This window comes from Melitaea cinxia, chromosome 5 (genome assembly GCF_905220565.1).
Source record: "Melitaea cinxia chromosome 5, ilMelCinx1.1, whole genome shotgun sequence".
NCBI lineage: Eukaryota > Metazoa > Arthropoda > Insecta > Lepidoptera > Nymphalidae > Melitaea > Melitaea cinxia.
This window is the reverse complement of record NC_059398.1, coordinates 8,884,535-8,904,826: the sequence shown is the minus strand read 5'-3', so window position 1 is coordinate 8,904,826 and position 20,292 is coordinate 8,884,535. Positions and strand designations below refer to the sequence as shown.

At 34.0% G+C, this 20,292-nt stretch overlaps 1 protein-coding gene across 1 annotated transcript in view; it reads right to left on the bottom strand.

Annotated features, from left to right (window-relative positions):
- Window positions 1-20,292, bottom strand: part of LOC123653529 — a 43,139-nt gene that overhangs the window by 9,777 nt on the left and 13,070 nt on the right. Inside the window, exons 15-19 of the mRNA XM_045589518.1 lie at window positions 16,959-17,110; window positions 3,859-4,016; window positions 3,576-3,649; window positions 3,395-3,492; window positions 3,036-3,192 (exon numbers count right to left, since the gene is read on the bottom strand). Of these exons, the coding sequence (XP_045445474.1) occupies window positions 3,036-3,192; window positions 3,395-3,492; window positions 3,576-3,649; window positions 3,859-4,016; window positions 16,959-17,110 (639 nt within the window). The remainder of the gene's footprint in view (window positions 1-3,035; window positions 3,193-3,394; window positions 3,493-3,575; window positions 3,650-3,858; window positions 4,017-16,958; window positions 17,111-20,292) is intronic.

The window sequence follows — 20,292 nt, the reverse complement described above, 5'->3', positions numbered from 1 at the left end:
AGAACAGAGTCAACACCAAATTTAAAAAAAAAAAAAAAATTATATCAGACGTGTACGGAGTATAAATACAACGTACATTTTTATAGAGTAATTTCAAGTGAGCCCATATATTTTGAAAACAAACGAGTTACTGTCAAATGTTGCCTTTAGTGCAATTGTAGCAAAGTGAACAAGACGAAGACGATACAGAAAATAACTTTCTAAATTTTATTTTAAGAAGTTCGACTAAATTTTTTAAATTCGACATTTCTTATTTTTCACTTAGAACGATTATGTAAAAGTACGCTCTTTTATTATTTCTTATGAGTACGACATCGTCGACCGTTTAACCGAGTCGTTTGCATCAAAACGTATTCCTCGTATTCAAGATCAGCTTCAATTTATGCGTATGCGTCGTGAGAATCACAATTTGAATGACGTCAAATCTGAACGTATTTAATCCAATTTACGAATGGATCGCGACAGCTCGCACGACTTACTCGCTATTTAAACTCCTTTGGAAGCGAGCTAAACGATTCGTCTCAGTTACGAATATATACGGTATATTTGTGAATTTATCTCAAAATCGATACTTCTAACGAAACAAACATACTTCTCGCATATATTTTAACGTTTTGTTTATCGTTATTTATATTTGTTACTCGTATATCTCGCATTTTTTTATTATTATGTAATTAAAAAGTTATTAATTAATGAGGTGGGTCTTGATGGCTTTAAAATTACACAATAAGATTTTTAAAAATCTGCTTCTTTACGCGGGAATAGGGATGTTAAAAAATAATCGATTTTTTGATAATCGGTTATTTCTACAAAAAAAAATCGATTAAATGTGACCGATTATTTTTTTAAATAAATTGATTATTAATCGATTTTTATCTTTTCACATCTAAGAAAAAATCGATTTTTTGCTCAAACATTGAACTACGAGACAAAATTTAATCAACTAGCAGGAATACTAAATTCGCCCAAAGTATCAATTTAGTGCAAACAATAATACCATAATGGCAACACTAATATGGGGAATCCCCTCAGATCTAGATCCCTCCCTCCGTCTCATGTTGTTCTTGTTAAGTTGTCAGTCATCAGCAGATGTCAATCGTATTCCGTTGCGTTGTTATTTTTTGTTTGAGTAAGTGTAATAAATTTATTTTCTGATATTTTGTTCCGAGATTTTAAGTGGCTGTTTTTGTTTTCAACGACAATGACAAGCAAGAAACCAAAAAGTAATTGGCGTCTGTATTTTGAGATTAAAAGTGGTGGCATTGCGAAGTGCAACTTCTGCCCAAAGCAGTTAAAAACTTGCAGTAACACAACAAATTTCATGGAGCACATGGAAAGGAAACATTCTTCTATAAATGCCGGCTCAAGAAAAAAGTAGTTCCTTCATAGGGATGTCTATCTTATTATACAATAAGATTCCGGCTGCGCTTCAATCTCTGCCTTTACTGAAGTTTAAAAAAAATATTAAGCGAACTTTATGTAGTAGCGCCTATTAAAACATCAATGAATATCTTAATGATGAAAAGGCATGGGATTGAATAAAACTCGACTAGGCTATGTCTTTGAACTTAATCTGTAAATAGATATAGTTAAAATATTGTGAGCAGGTGACGTGTGGTGGTTTCGACACACACGATTGGCTGTCTCGTGTTTGTCCTGATCATTTCATGGTCATAGTGTTACTTTTTGTTTTGTATATGACTTTAAATTTTTAAAAGAGTCCCGAGAGTTTTTTTCCTCTGGCTTTTTTTTTCTCTCGGCCTAAACTAGGGACATTAGTTTATCTTATTTATTGTAATATTTATATTCTTATTAAGCCGAGGACACAATAGGAAGTTAATGTCTACCGAGACATTAGAAATTTTAAGTCACTTAATATGTTGATTATTTTGACTAAGTTAAGGTTGCATATAACATATAACACTGGGTATATTACCTAAGTTTGTAGTGTACCCAATGTTAAGATATAAATTTTTATTTTATTGTTTGATTTTTTTGCTGCCTTAACTTTCTTTTATTATTGTCGAGTTGTTTTTTTTTTTTTAATTTATTTGTATTATTATTTCTGTAAATGACATTAATCTAATCTTTGTGATTAATGATGGCAAAACAATTTGCCTCTTAAAAATCGATTTTTACAAAAAAATCGGTTATTATTCTTTTAAAAATCGATTGCTCAAAAATAGATTATTACCAAAACTAAAAAAATCGATTACGTAAAAATCGATTTTTGAAGCCTTTACTCACATCCCTACGCGGGAATAAGAACCAAGTTAGGTGATTAATCAATACTAAATATAATAATTTCACTAGCAGAAGAATGAGGAACCAATTCTATGATGTAATAGGCATCACCAAACGATAGTACTTATTTCCAACGAGGCATATTTTTTTATAAACTATAAAGAACCTTAAAGTTTTTATCCCTGACTGCTAATCAGTGTGCGATATGCAGGGCGTAGTTAGTACCAAGTACTAACTACTGATAACGATAGCACAGTCGCCTTTTCCCTCCCCTTGTATAGGCCATACGGGTACTTCTCGTGTTGTCGTGGCCTGGACGTCGTAGTTTAGTGTAAGGCGTTTATTTATCGTGACTAGTGGTCGCCCAGTGGCAAAATTATAAAGGTTCTGTTGTCAAAGACTGTACTTCTAGTAATAAACAAAAGAGTATATTATAATATATGCGTATGTATGTCAAATAGATGTTAGTGTATTTTTTTTCTATTGATTTAATGTATATTTATGCATAATTAAAAAAAAATAGCATTCTACACTCCTTCTCTATATAGACTATAAGTGTGCGTTAGTCCTCCGTCCGCGCGAAGCTGTACAAAGTGTTTGCTCGACGTGTTAATATATAATACGAGTAGATACTGACTCGGTGCCGAAGAACAGCAGCTTCCGAGTCCGCAGCGCGTGCTCGGCGCTGTGCGGCGCGGAGGAGGGCCGCAGCCACGCCGCCGCCGGCTCCATGTACATGAGCGGCGTGAAGCCCGCCAGCGACGTGTTAATGTATACGAGTAGATACTGACTCGGTGCCGAAGAACAGCAGCTTCCGAGTCCGCAGCGCGTGCTCGGCGCTGTGCGGCGCGGAGGAGGGCCGCAGCCACGCCGCCGCCGGCTCCATGTACATGAGCGGCGTGAAGCCCGCCAGCGACGCGTCCTCCGGCAGGCGCACGCACGCGCAGCCTGCGCCGCATGTTTGTTATTGTATCATGTTAAAACATAACCTAATAATAAGGCAAAGGTAGACATATCTCTGATAGAGATTAGAGATCTCTTCCACTCTACCCCTATATAATTTTAACAAAATAATTTTTTGTTTGTAATTAATCAAAAAAAAAAAAAAATTTACACGAAGTTATTAGTGCATGTTATATAAATACTTTACCTTCTTTCATTTCGCTTTCGAATTCGATAGATTTATCATCGAGGGCTTCGAGAATGTTCATAAGTTTTGCGAGCCAATCCCACGGGTCGTTGTCGTTGCTAAGCAAAAGAATAACAACATTAAACTAACAGTACAAAATTATTTTATTGGAACTGTACAAATTTATTCAAACTATACTTACTCTATTTCGAAATTGTCAAACGATGGTGGTGGATTCCATATGCTACTGTGACATAACATCCAATCTGACCACACCTGAAAAAAATTATTATTCTTTGACATCAAGAAAAAGCATAGATAATTGAAAATGAAATACAATTAAGAAAGCAATTATTACCTATTATGACTAGTTCATTATAGATGTTCTAAGCAATAGTATACATCATATTATGACAAATTAAATAAACATAATCTATGCAATTAGTTTAATTCGACCATGTCGAGACCGTAATCTCATTAGTTACCTTTATAGCGGGTAATAACAAGAGCGCGTCGGCATGTTGCTGAGTGTGCTGCGGTTCCGGCAACAACGCGCAACAGCGTTCCAGCAATGCCCCGAACATGAGTAGCGATACTCCCAGAGCGCAATCGAGCCATGCTGATCTTTCACCGCCATTGTTGTCTAGATACAAGATTATTACTGTTTTATAGCGAAATATTAAATTCCTTTATAAGTTTTACAATTAAAGATGTGTGGATTTAGTGGTGCTGTATTTAGTGTCAAGATCCGCGGATACGGATTTCATTTTTCCCGCGGATATTCGCGGATACGGATACGGATACAGATATCCGGAACATCACTAACTCAAACCTATCGCTTTATGCAGATAACATCCTTCCATAGTAGAAAATATTCGTTCCTGGGTAGCTCTAAGGCCCGGTTTCTACGTATATTCAAAAAACGATTCGCTTACGAACCGTTCAGTTTCGATTACTTGTTCGAAATTAAGTGGTAAAAATGTACTAATAAAAATGAAATAAAGATTTAGATGCTTATTTTTTTTTAATTCTTATAAAAAAGAAAAATACGTCCTATAAATTGTGTATTTTTGTCACCTACCTCAGATGAGATCCCACGATACATATATCATAAAGATATTATGTACTTTAGGCTTTATCTTTCTCTTTAATCTTTGATATTAAGTGCATTTTTTATCATCCCTACTAATATTATAAATGTGAATGTAAGTTTGTTACGCTTTTACGCGAAAACTACTTAACCGATCATCATGAAATCTTGTACGCATATTCTTGGCGGTATCAAAAGTAACACAGGATACTTTTTATTTAAAAAAAAAATGTTAGCGAAGCCGCGGGAGAAAAGCTAGTATTTTAATATTTTTGTAGTAAAAAAAAAGATTCAGTGACTCTTATCACAGGCTCTTCACAAGCTCTTTGTCACAAAAGCTCTACGTATTACATAATCTAAATAAATAATAAAAATATCTATCATCAAAAATTGTGTTATTAGCCACGTCAAAACGACTTACGCGGTACGGTTTCCGAAAGGCTGATCAACGCAGAAATTAACAAATCATCTGTCAAATTTCTTGTTAAGAATGAAATGAGTTGCTAAAAGCATGGTTAAACTACTTAATTTGATCATACGGTCAGTTGACATAGCTGTCAAATTTGACTCTGGAATTATATGTTAACCGCCATTTTGGGTTTCTGAAACGCGAATTAAGCTAGAATCATTGATCAAACGTCTGTCAAATACTCGGTCAACTAATCGATGTATATCGGCGAATTAACTTAAGGAAAACAATTATTTTCGACGTGAAACTATGGTGAAACTACATTTTGTTTCTTTAAAGGTATGTAAAGCATATTTATAAACGTAATATATGTGTTATAAGTGTTATAAATGTAATATATGTTTTTTTCTTATAAAAGTCTACATTTTGGTCTTGTTAAACTAAAAAATTTTGTTCTATGTTGTAGGTTACACAGATGTCTATTATTATCACCAAGAAGATACCGGTCAAAGTTCAATAATAAATGAAAGCACTTCTGTGCAGTTATCTCTATTATTGACACATTTTAATTGTTAAGTTTTAAATTTTATTAGTAACAATATATAAATAATAGGGAATTTAAAAGAAAAGGTCATAAAAATAATTTGTTTAATTTTCAGTCATAAATATATATATCAAATATACATTTATAGTAATTATTAAAAAGACTTATAATTACTTAAAAAAAATATTTTATATTTTTTATTTAATAACTAGTATTTAAAACAAGCTATTATAATTATAATTACTTTATAATATTTTCATACTACTATTTTTATAATCTAATCTATCTAATAACTAGTTGTTTTTTTAATTAGTCTATATTCTTTAAATTTAATTTTTTCTTCTAAAGTTGCACTTTTCATCTTATTTTCATAATATTTTTTTTTTAATAATAAATAAATATCTTATATACACACGGTCGTCTGTTCCTATGGTAAGCAACTTAATCTTTGCGTTACAGGTAACAGCAGACTGTTATAACTATTTTTTTTATATAAATATACATAGAAATAATAGATATATAAATACAAATATTACACCCAGACTCAGACGGGAATCGAACCCGCAACCCGCGGAACAGAAAGCAAAAACTGCGCCAACGGGCTAGTAAATTTTTTTTTAAGGAACTATTTTCTTTTTTTGTATCTTCCTTAGATGTTTAAATGCTTTATTGGATGTATCAGTATTATCAGATGTATTAAATAACATCACAACTAACAGTTTCTGTAGGTTTTGATACATCACAAATATATAAAATAATATTTAATTATAATGTTACATGTTACCAACCGAATGTCAAATCAAACTAATCGAGGACTAGCTAATTTTGCTGTGACGTTTCAGCAACTCAAATTGATTTGACAGCCGTGTTAAATCTAACAGCCGCTTAGTAGACCTACATTTTGACAAACGTTTCAGAAACTGGGCGGTAAGTTTTGTAGTGCTAAAAATTTAATTTCAAGACCAAATTAAACATTTTTTTTTCAATATATTTTTAATTTATAAGTTTATAATTTAAAAAAATTAAAGTTATGAAAAAAAAATTACAATGCACTGTAACACGTACAATAATGTTAAATTTTTCATTTAGAATAAGTAAATATTTTTAGAAAAAGCATCGCGATAGCGTTGAAAATGACGGACAACATGTCAGAATCTGCGAGCCGGCTAGATATAAATAGAAATAGACGGCTAAAAATACTCAAGCACGGATTACACCTGCGAACGTGAGACGCTTACTATCTGGAAACTTGCTTAACTAGACGCATAACGTTAAGTATAAATTAAAATCTAGTCGCAATAGCGGTTACATTGGTGATGTCGTTATTACGATAGTCATTTGAAGACTTAAAATGGTATTCACTGTTACTAGAATTTACAACTTCTATTTTAGATTATAATATAATAATAAATGATTTAACTATCGTTACGGAATCATTACAACTGTAAACTTTAATAGACATTTTATTACCATTAAAGTTATTTAGACTTCGGATATTCTTTGTAGAACGCAAAAAATATACTATAGATTCACGTTTAACAAAGGCATAGCAAACACGAGGGAATATAATTTTTAACAAATTAAGTTGAAAAGATTCGCAAAAGTAAATAAAGTAATTTTCTAAGGAGTAATCATCGTTCGGCTGTAAAAATAAAGGAACGGTGTCTTAGCGAAATCGGTTTGTTGAACCTGCCCTCGTCATGTGTCTGCAATGTTTCCAAAGCGTGCGGACGCAGCGACGGCGCTGACCCTACAGTGCAACAACCTTGTAATTACAAGCTTTTGTTGCACACAAAACTGCAGGAAACACAAACGCTAATGTTTATTTATTTATGAAGTATTTTTAAACAGACCAGCAATAAATACATCATTCAAATGAACGGCGTCAACGTAATAAGTTTTTGTTCCGTTTTTATTAACTCGTTACCTATTATCGCAGTCCTCATAGTCTACCATAGCTAATTACATGAGTCTAGAAAATAACATTTTTTATCGATTGAATAATTTCTCGCAGCAATTGTATTCGTTTCGGTTCGCTTGTCTGAGAAGGTCACAAAAACTTGTATTCCAACTATTAAACCTTAACATATTAAATAGCTCTTAACCACTACGTAAGTAGCTTGCATTATATATAAATGTTAAGTACAGAAGAAGGGTAAATAACGCATATATTCCACGAGATGTTATTTATTTATTCAATCAATGTTTACTTTGTTTAGCAATAATTGTTAGTTTCAGAAAGTCATTACTTTTCACATTGCTGTGACAGATTATTTTTTCCAAAATAGATAGAGAAATGTTTGCTCGCAAACGAAAATAACCGACTCAATTACATCGACAAGTAATACAACGTAAGTAGACGAAAAAAAATTAGAAACGCACTAGTCGTCACTACGATTTTCGAGGATTTACCTCGGGAGGATTTACCTGAGATTTCATCATCAGATTCTGGTTTACTTATCATGGTACCACACTTGGGATATCTCCTTTTCAACAAAAAAAGAATTATCATAATCGGTTCCTAAATGACGAAGTTATCCACGGACATACATATAAATTACATACATATACACACCGGCATATTTAGCGGAACACATAAAAAAGGTCTATAATAAAAAAATATGGTTTTATTTTAAAATCTACTTACTACACTTCTTTTGTTATTTAAAGTTTCATTTGTTTTTCTTAAAATGAGATCACATTAAGAACAGATTTTGCGAGTAAAGGCTATTTGTAAAAAATGGTACATTTTTGAACTTTTCATGTAACCGGGAAAAGTGAAAATTAATATTAAAATAACAATTAATTAAATTAGAAAAATGATGATTAATATCGCGTATTTCCTCCACGTGCTCTTATTAAAGTTTCTACCCGTCTAGGCATATTGAAAATGATGTTATCGATGGTCTCCTGGGATAGTCTCCGCCATTCCTCAACTACGGCGATTCGCAGTTCACCCACGTTGGCAGGAGCTGGAATTCTGGACTTAACTTTTCTTTTCAGCAAGTCCCAAACGTGCTCTATTGGGTTCATATCTGGTGATCTCGCCGGCCACTCCATAACAGTGATATTCATATCATTAAGATAATCTTGAGTTACCCGAGTGGTATGCGGCCGAGCATTATCCTGCATAAAAACAAAATCGTCACCGATATATGGGGCAAACGGTACGACATTTTCTTCTAAAACTTCTCTGATATAGCGGTCTGCAGTCAGACTCCCTCTGTCAATCACTACCAAGTCTGTGCGAGCTCCCAAACAAATGCCCGCCCAAACCATTATTGATCCACCACCGTATGCAACTGTAGTTTCAAAATTTGTCTGAATGTATCGTTCTCCTTTGCGTCTGTATATTTTTTGCCTGCCGTCAATTTGATTTAAGAGAATTCTGCACTCATCACTAACAATACCTTGGAGCTTACTCCATTGGTCCGCGTTCAAAAGTCGATGTTTCTAAGCAAAAATTAACCTGTTTCTACGATGATTTACCTCGAGCATTGGAGCCTTGGCGGGCACAAATGAACCCAAAACAGCTTCTTCGAACCTTCTTCGTACCGTACGCTCACTTACGGCTACACCCCGCACTGCTTCTAACTCATGTCGGGCTTGGACAGCTGTCAAACGGGGGTTCCTACGTACACGAAGCCGAGTAAAACGATCATCCCTACTCGAAGTGCGTCTTTTTCTGCCTTGTCCTGCTCTTCTCACATAAGTACCGGTTTCCCTGAACCGTTGGATACTGCGATGGATCGTTGAAACTGGTCGACGAAGATTTCTGGATATCACTCTGAAGGTTTTACCATTTCTTCGTATTTCGAGTGTCCTGGCAATCTCCGTTGGGGCTAAGTCAGGCATAATTCAGTCTTCAACTCCAAAAAGATACGCGATTAAAAAAAAAACTAACAAAAAACAGTATTTCAATGAAATTTTAAATCAAACTCAGAAGGAAGAAACTCGACGATCTACTCGAAGTTCGCTCCAGATAAGGTGTATTTGAATAAAATTAAAACAATTGCATAAAATGTGATGTTCAGTTGTTTTCTTAATTTGAAAATATTTCTTTTTAAATTAAATGACGTATAAACCAGCCAGTCACCTTATATGATACTGATATCAAACCTTTATTTTATGTTCCGCTAAATATGCTGGTCAGTGTCGCGCGATAGTCTGCGACGAGCGCACGTAACGATTGCGACTGTATTTACATTGTAAAAATATTATCAATCTACCCACTTTCAAAATAATTAATGAATATGGATGAATTTTCTTTGAGTGATGAGGATGATCCTGATGAGGGTCATTCAACAACTTTAAAGCAGCGTGAACATTTGTTGAAGGATATGAGCTTGGATCTAACGGAGCAAACCGAGAATGCTAAAAAAAGTGAAAAAAGATTACGTGAGGCCGAAGATAGTAGCGAAGAAGGATTTACGACTGTCACAAGGAGAAGATCCAAGAGATTGATTCGTAGTGATTCGACAAGTAATAGTAATTATATGATGGAGCAGCATTTGAATAAAGAAGGAAATGGAAACGGACCTGTTCAGTATGAAGTATGTTTGTTTTCATTAAAAGTTTTGCCTAAACAAATGGCTATGGCCAAATTTCTGAAAAATGAAAATATAACTAATATTACAAAAATAAAATATAAGAGTGCGTATAAATTATTTATTCAGTTTGATGATAAAAAACAAGCTGAAAAACTCATACAAAGTCAGAAGATTTCAGAGATGGATATAAGGGCTCAATTTACTGATGAAGGAAATTTATCTTACGGTGTAATTAGGGGAGTAGATTTTGACATAAAAGATGAAGAATTATTAGATAATTTGAGTTCCGTACATGAGATAGTATCTATTAAGAGATTGAAAAGAATCAATGAAGATGGAAAATGGATTGATAGTCAATCGATTCGGGTATGTTTTAAGTGCTCTTCTCCACCACAGTATGTATCTGCGTATGGATGTAAAATGGATATAGAAAAATATGTTTTCCCAGTAACACAATGTTCCAACTGTTGGAAATTCGGTCATTCAAAGAAAGTATGCTCCATTAACAAACCGACATGCCCAAAGTGCGGTAAGGATCATCATAACTGTGAAGTGGAAATATTTTGCTGTCCAAATTGTAAGGGTCAACACATGGCTATAGACAAGATTTGTCCGTGGTTTTTAAAAGAAAAGAAAATCCGATTAATTATGAGTGAACAAAATTTAACATATAAAAAAGCTTTACAAGTTTATTTGGATGAGCAAAGAGGAGAAGAAAATTTATTACCGGTTATATCGCACTGGATTGATAAGGAACCTCATAAAGCTTTGCCGGGAACCTCCCTAAATTCAAGAAAAACGTATAGTTCTGTTCTACAAAAGAATAAAGTACAAGACACTCATAACAAACAGTCTAAAATAAGAAAGATAACAAATCAATCACAACAATTTAGAAAAAGTTTTAAAAAGAAAAATAAAGAATCATATGTAAACTCACAAACAGAATTACAAGAAGACGAAATGGAATTACAAATTTCAGAAGATGACAACAGCAATTCAGACTCAGTGGCAGAAAACCCTAATATAGAAAATCCCCATACAAAAAAACGCGAGAGAAGTAGAATGCAAAAATTTGACATTTGGAGTTTTATAATTAAAATTAAGAATATAGTAACGTCTAATGATGAATTTAAAGATAAAGTATCAGCGTTTGTGAAGGTAGTGTGTGAAGAATTTCAATTGTTTGTGTTTAATATAATATCTGGTACGCGAATGGGTGAAAATTTGTTTAATTATTTCAATGGATAAGAACTGTAACATTAATATATTGCAATGGAACTCACAAAGTTTGAAACCAAAATTAATTAGTTTTGAAAATTTATTGTATCAAGAAAAAATTCATATTGCTATTATCTCTGAGACGTGGTTGAATACGGACACTACTCTCTATCTGAGTGAGTATAATGTGTATAGAAAGGATCGTTATGACTCTTATGGAGGAGTAGCGGTTATGATCCATAAATCTTTAAAGTCGTTTGTTTGCTCTAGCAGTAGTATTAATTCTGGCATAGAGGTAGTTCATATTAAAATAATTAATTGTAAGTACTTAGAAAATATAATTTCTGTTTATTGTCCTTCATCTGTTACAACACGTCAGTGTGACTGGGATAGTATCTTTTCAATAGCATCTAGGAAAACTTTAATTGGGGGGGACTTCAACGGACATCATTCCAATTGGTCCTACAAAACAGATAACAGGGGTGTTCAATTACTGGATTCTTCTTTAGAGCAAGGTTTTGTGTCACTTAACAATGGAGATGCAACAAGAGTTAAATTAGTAAATGGCATTTTGCAGATGTCATCTCCAGATATAACATTTGTGTCGTCTGATGTAGCTGTTAGTTTTGACTGGCGGGTAATTAATGAGAACCTCGGGAGTGACCATCTGGTTATTAAAGTTAAATTGAATTTTACTAACGAAATAGTCTATATTGAAAAACGTAATTTTTTAAAAGCTAATTGGGAATCATACAAAAAGGACCTTACTGATTCATTTGTCTCGGTAGATAGTTTCAACCGTTCTATTACTAGTATACAAGATTTATATGATTATTTTATCAATCAAATCAATTTTTCAGCTAACAAAAACATACCTATAAGTAAAATTTTTATAAGTCCTATCAAAAATTTCAAACCTAAACATTACTGGTCACCAACGTTATCAAAAGCGATTGCCGAGCGTAGACTAGCTCTCAGTAGATTTAGAAAAAACCCTACTCCAGATAATCTTCGAAAATTAGAAGATAAAACTAAGCAAGCAAGAACAATGCTGCTCAAGGCTAAATTAAACAGCTGGAAAAAATTTTGTACGGATATTAATGAGTCTACATCCGTAACAGATATGTGGAATAAAATGAGATGGTTTAAAGGGTATCAAAAAACTATTATTTCACCACCCAAAGAGAAACTAAACGAGTTGCTTCGATCCCTTACCCCCGATTATGCCTCGAACTGTCAGCCTTTTGTCCAATCCAATAATGTTTTACTAGAGTCAAGTTTCACTATTCAAGAATTAGAGGCCTGTTTAAAAAAGAAGGATACGGCTCCTGGTACTGATGGTATTACGTATTCCATGATTTTTAATTTACCATTGGCTGGTAAAAAAGCACTTCTAACAATATTTAATGATATATTTAATTCGGCTACTGTGCCAAAGCAATGGCGTACAATTTTGATAGTTCCCATTCCCAAATCACATAATAGATTAAATTCAGAAATCAATTTAAGACCTATCTCACTTATATCGTGTTTGTGTAAAATATTTCATAACATGATAGGAAAACGGTTGGAATGGTTTATAGAAAACAAGTTGATTTTATCACCTCTTACTTGTGGTTTTAGAAAGACACAATCTTGTTCAGACTGTTTGTCACGTCTTGTTTCTTACATTCAATTAGGCTTTGCAAATAAAATATCAACAGTGGCGTGTTGCATAGATATTGAAAATGCATACAATAATATTTCGATAGATAGAATGGTTACGACATTGGATAAATTAGGAGTTGGTAAGAGAATATGCAACTACATCTGGTCATTTCTGAGCAACAGACAGCTAATGATCAAAGATAGTACAATGGATCAGTTAACTAGGTATACTAATAGGGGTCTAGCCCAAGGCGACCCAATTTCTCCGTTACTTTTTAATATAGCAACTTTTGAAATATGTACTAAAATAAAAAATGTATGTGTTGCACAGTATGCAGATGATTTTATTTTCTACATTTGCCATAACGATTTAAAGCACTGTGAAACGGAATTACAAATAGCTTTGAACTCGGTTGTTAAAATGTTGGATAATATTGGCCTTCAAATATCTGGAAGTAAATCTAAGGTGTGTATATTTAGTAGAAGTCGCCGTAGAGGAAAAGTTAAGTTAAAAATTAATAATGATGTTTTGCTATTGAATGAAAATATTAAATATTTAGGCCTCTGGCTAGATCGATCGTTGCGTTGGAGTAAACATATCAATGAGATTGTTGAGAAATCTACAAAATTTTTAAATTTATTAAAAGTGATGGCTGGGTCTGGTTGGGGTATCCATCCAGGCCATATTCGATCCTTGTACTTGTCTTTGATTAGAAGCAGGTTTGATTATGGTTGCTATTTTTACGATAACAGTGCAAAAACACATCTTTATAAAATTGACAAGGTTCAAAACCAAGCCCTTCGAATAATAGGTGGATTCATTAGAAGTACTCCTATACATGTAATGGAGAGTGAATTGTGTATTCAACCATTGTTTATTAGGAGATTGTATTTAGCATATAAATATTGTATGAAATGTAGATCTTGGTCAAATAATGCAACAATTAAACTTTTGGATGATTTAAGTTCATCAAGATATGAGAGATACTGGCAAAATATTAAAAACCCGTTACTTTTATTAGTATATCGTGAATGTAAACAGGTCCAGATTCACTCCTCGAACCTGTTAGAAATGTTTAAATTGAATTCATGGATCAGTAGTATTGATTTAAGTAATGTCATAGAAACTAATTTGAATTGTATTAAATTATCTAAAAGAAGCTATGAAAGCGCATCTCTGAAAATTAGTGTCGTGAAAGAATTGTACGAAAAGTATTCTGGTTGGACACAAATATTTACAGATGGGTCGAGGAGCGAAGCTGGACTTGGATGTGCTTATTGTAGCCAGAAAGGGGATATTTTTGGTCAATTTAGAATTTTATCAAATATTTGTATAATGACGGCAGAACTCATTGCAGTTTCAGAGGCTTTAAAATATCTCAGTACACTGAATAACCAAAATATTGTCATTTTCACGGATAGTAAAAGTAGTTTACAACATTTGGCTCGATGCGCCTCTGGATATAGCAGAGGTGTATCGATAGCCTACACAATTGTCAACATTTTAAACGAACTCCGGATTAGGAATATAAATGTGAAGCTGCAGTGGGTTCCATCGCATATAGGTCTTAGTGGTAACGAGAAGGCTGACTATCTAGCAAAAATAGCTATAAATGAAGGATTGGAACTTCATGTTTTACCTACTTTTTCAGAAAGTTTGACTAAATTTAGAATTGATTGTTATCAAAAATTTAAAGAATATTTCGACCAAAGAAGTAAAGAAAAGGGTATATGGTACAAAATTATTCAAAATCAGCCCCCTCGTTTACCTTGGTTTATAAAAGCAAGGATTAGTAGGAAGTACATCACTACAGCATTCAAATTACGTTCAGGCCATTTTCCATCCAAAAAGTTTGCCTTTTTAATGAAAAAAGCTGAATCCCCTTATTGTGACACATGCGGCCTGCTAGACGATGTACACCACATATTAAGTGAATGTTGTAAATACGAAACGGAGAGAGAATTATTGATGAAACGATTTAGTATAAATAAATTTGATATGGGTACTTTTTTTTCTGTGTTAACAGAACCTTTGTCTGATGCAGCAAATTTGCTAGTTAATATGATCTTACATCATCAATGATTCTCTCTCCATTTCTTAGACATAGTGAGAATTAGGGTATGATGGGGCTGGCATGTCTGTGTAGACAAAAGTCCCTAAAAAAAAATTTAAAGAATTAAAAAAAAAAAAAAATATGCTGGTGTATATATATATACGGTCGAATTGAGTAACCTCCTCCTTTTTTGGCGTCGGTTAAAAACAAAATTGAATCTAAAGAAATCTTGATATATTAATTATTGAATATTCTTATATTTTAATTTTTGAAGTATAGGTACCACTATTTTTTATTTGCATATTATACATGTATTCATTTTTATATTGTAATAAACATATAATTACTATCAATGATTTATTTGTTAACATATGTTTATGACTACATAAACAACTCGATTTATAATTAAAAAAAACTACGAGTTTTTTTTTCTAAAAACTGTGTAATTTAGTACTCCCAGTCAGGGCGTATTGACACGTATTTATTAATTCTCATCTTCCTCCCTGCAGATAACATTAATTTAGCAAAGCTAATGATAATAACAGGGTTCCACCTCTCAATGTGATAATAACGGCACAACATGCTATCCAATGCACGCACATGACCGACACAAGGACAATACACTCAAACCGCTATAAATAAATGTACGACGTACAAATTACGAGCGGAAATCGAATCCTAAACGTCGCTAAATTGTTTTTATCCATAAAACAAATTTCATTTAATTAATATGTATGTGTTCCCAGAACCCAAAATTTAATACCGATACTTCATGGAACCAGGGCTATAAACGACATACCAGATCAACAAAATAAAAATGTAAAAACGTTTATATAAACTGACAAACAACATAAAAAGGCTTCTAAAATATATATAAAGGTTTAATGTTTTGCACTGCAGCACGATAATATTGTTCTTTTTTATGCAGTTTGAAAACGACATCTGAAGAACTAGTAATTCACTCTTACTAATAACTTTCCTATGACGGCGTTACTATTACAATCCTATTTCTTTTTAAGTATATGCATCAGTATTTATTTTAATATTTTTTTTATACTTTATAAGTATGTTAGTGTTATTATATATGTAACTAGCTGACCTGGCGAACTTTGTACCGCCTTTTTTTTCTTAATTATAATAATCACATATAAAGACGAAGAGCGATCGGCAGGCCAAAAAAGCGATGGATGGATTGTGTGAGGACATAAGAAAGAAAGGAGTAAGCGCCTAAGTGACGAATAAGAGAGGAATGGAAGAAGGAAAACATGTTGTGCCGACCCTACATAAGTGGGATAAGGGCAGGGAGATGATGATAGGGAAAACAGAAGTCACTTGGCAGTTTTCGAATAAATATTGCAGTCGTGTTCTTTATATAATCGAAAAATAAAACTGAAAAAAATATCAATTGATTTATCATTTATAATTACGGACCAGTGAACGTTAAGTAACAATTATGTTGATACTAGCCGTCTGCAGTACTCCCATCGTCGGTAGGTCGTAAGACAGCAGTGTGGAGAAGGGGGAAAGTAAGAGAGAGAGGGACTGAAAGAGTGGAGGAAGAGAGAGCACTCGCTTTCTCACTCTCTATAAGTGACTATAGTGCGTTCAACGAGCCGAGATACCAAATGTTAACAAACCAAATGCGAGTTCATTAAACTATGCAGGGATTTGTAACCTTTTTTTACTTACACAAATTTTTTAAATGTAAAATATATTTATATTTTGATAATTACTGAATTAAATATAATTAATTAAATATAATTATGTATTTAAGATTTGTAGCTTCTTAAATAATAATTATTGAAATATAAAAATCATCCCGATCGCTTCAGGACACCAAATGAAATAAAAATAAATAATACAAAATCAAAGGGCCGTCCGAGATCCGAATGTTTTCAAAGTCTGTTAAAATATCGTTCGACCTTGCAGAGAGACGTGCAGCAGATAGCAAACAAACAAGAGAGAAAGAGATAGACTATATTTTGTTTGTTCCGTCGTCGCTACGAAAGAATGATGGCCTTTGTTTACATTTGGTATCTCTTCTCGTTGAACAGACTTTAGTTAGAGACGTACCTTTGAGCGAGGCAGCGTTGGTCTCGACGGCGAACATGTTGAGCGCGGTGAGCTGCAGCAGGCGCGCGGCCGGCGTGGGCAGCGGCTGGCGGTGCAGCAGCGCGCGGAACTGGCGCAGCATGTGCGCCGCGCACGCGTGGAAGCTCTCCATGCTGGCAAGCACACGCGGCGTTCAGCTACACGTACCGCTTAACTACGTCTTAACACGTCTAGTATGAGTCGCGCTAGGCAGACGTCATCTCTACGATGGGTAACGATTGTTAACCAGGTGTACATGATAACAGCCGGGACCGACATCTTAACGTACTCTACGAGATACAATGGGGAGACCCACGAGGACTGACATCCAAACCGATAGAAATATTGCACTACGTATAAACATACTTATGTTATAGTCGTCACAAAATAATAGGCCCGTTTGGACATGTCATCGAGACGTAGCGAAGTAACCATACGACTCTATATTCGATACTCAAGATAAAACGATTCAAGTTTGTATGAGTATTTATTTATAATAGGTACAATTTTATTTTTATTTGTTAACCGCTGTATCCTGTAAAAATTGGTAGTGTTTTTTATGGTTCTAAAATTAAAACCCCGTCACAGACGAAACGACCAAAAATCACCCTGTACTATACCAATGCTGGGCATAAGCCTCTTACCCCATGTAGAAGAAGGATCAGAGCTTAAATCCACTACGCTGCTTCGATGCGGGGTGGATATTCCCTACTGCTAGTAACGATCGCTATTTCTAAGCAAATAAAAACAACTTAACTATCTCGCTTACACCCGTATGTTTTTTGTAATCGTCTTTGTGACCATAGTCGATGATGTCGTCGATGATAGTATTGTTTAATTAATAAAGGAGAAGCTATTTTTTATAAGTAGGGTTAGACGACGCAAAACTTTGTTTAACAAAAATTGGCTAAGCTTAGTATAAATGTGTTTTTGTAACTATAAATGTTATCTAATATATAAAATTCTCGTGTCGCGGTGTTTGTAGTTAAACTCCTCCGAAATGGCTTGACCGATTCTCATGAAATTTTGTGCATATAGGTCGAAATATCTTTTTTTTTTCATTATTTTGTCTTCTAGCACCAAAGATACGATTGTGAAATAACTAACCTCATTATACACATTATTTGATTTCCATTAATATAACGTAAACAAGTTCCTTTTACGTAAAAGTGTATTTAAAAGGTTTTTGAAATCACTAAAATTCTCAATTCTTACTTAACTACGCTAAACAAAAACTATAACAAAAAAAAAAACTTTTACGTAAAAGGAATTAGTTTACGTTACGTTCATAAAACTGATTAAAAAGGAAGAGGAGGACATTAAAACGCGAAATGAATAGAATGCGCTACGCGATGTAACTCGACGGTCTTAACAAATTTAACATTAATTCGTTCGTACTGTTTGCTGTATAGCTCTGTTTTATTTTAGAGCTAACGAACGCCGTACGAATTAAATCATCTCGTACAGTCGGACAGTCGGACAGTCGTACAGTCGGACAGTCGGACAATCGGACAATCGGACAGTCGGACAGTCGGACAGTCGGACAGTCGGACAGTCGGACAGTCGGACAGTCGGACAGTCGGACAGTGTGATACTCGGGCCCATAGACGTACAATACAAACTCGTCAGACCGCGGTGAAGTGTAATAGTTGATAGTACTGTTACAGTGTACGATTATCAGTCTGATTATACATATCGTACCTTACTAAGTAACGTGACCTTTTAGTACATCGTACATGTGCTACCCAAGACTACTGCACAAACACCCAGACCGCGGCAACCATGCATGGACAATGTTTGTCATGTGCGGGGATCGAATTCGCAACCGCCAGTGCAACAGCCACAAACCTGTGCTGTGACTGTTGCGCCAACGGGACGTCAAACGATACACAAATACAATCATTCAAAATTAGAGGACGATTAGTTTGACACTATTTACTGCTTGTGTACGTAAATAATAAACAAAGTAAAGTTCATCAAAAGTTAAAATTCTTAGAAACGATGACATCAAATAGTATACAGTACAATCTACTGATATTAATAATTATAAAGGGTTACTTAGGTTTTAGTTTTCGGTTGTTATCATGTACACCTGATAGCGATCGTTACTCATAGTAGGGAATATATCCGCCAACCCGGATTGAAACAGCGTGGTGGATTAAGCTCTGATCCTTTTCCTACATGGGGAAAGAGGCCTATGCCCAGTAGTGGGATATTACAGGCTAAAGCGACTTAGGTTTTAGAAGTTGCCAAAAAAGTTAAAAAGAGGTCATTTTAAAATGGTACCCATTGGTAAATAGTTTTTATTGAAGGGTGAATTAAATAAGTAATATTTACGTATAAATAAGTTCAATATCGTTACATAAGTTGATAGCTGCTCTAAGTTGTAGATTCTAAATATATACTGGGACCATAAAACAGTTTATAAACAGTTTTCAAACGAGTTCGACAGGTTTCTTTCTTACTGTGTACTTAATACAAATAATATAAAACTTAAAGCTTAAATGAACTTGGTTCAGCATTTTCATTGTGGACAATATATGTCGGCGCAGTGACAATAGTTCGTCACACTAATTCACTTTTATATCTGATTGTTTTATAATTAATTAATAAGCTGTTGTTTGATCGTTCCAATGTAAAAATTGTTACTTAAAATAACATATTGTAATTTACGTTTTATTTATTGAAATACCTAACATGCACATTTACGATGTATATAAATACGGCCGCCGCGTATGTGCTGAAAACACAGCTGGCTTTCAGTAAGGGTGACGGTGTCAAGACTTTTAGGGCCAACAGCAGTAGATAATCCAAAAAAAAATGTGCTGAAATCATTCGGGCTTCAGCCACTGGAAAGTGTGGACCGCTCTGAGACGTTACGCTGTCAGTTTAATAAACGAGTCTGCGGAATTTATTTTGAAGTTTTATTTCTAAGAAGATGAGCGTTACCCAAGAAACCCTGAGTGGCGTCAGCTATGCTGGCATCAGGCTTTTTAAAAACACTGAAGCTGTTCTCCCTCCGTTATATATACTAGAGCAAACTGAAACATTCATATAGTTGATTAGGAATTACAGAAGTTACGAATGTTTCTCTCTTTAATTTAACAAATACGTGAAAAAACATATTAAATACGAAAAGTTCCTTTAACTTTAATGGAGAAACCTAGGTATAATATCACTTTTGCACGCATCCGGGTGTGCTTTACTCTCACAACATGAAAATAAGGGGAAAGGGGTGCCTACTCCTAAACTTTTATATTTTTATAGCAATACAATTAATATGTTGTAAAATGTACACTTTTATACACAATAAACA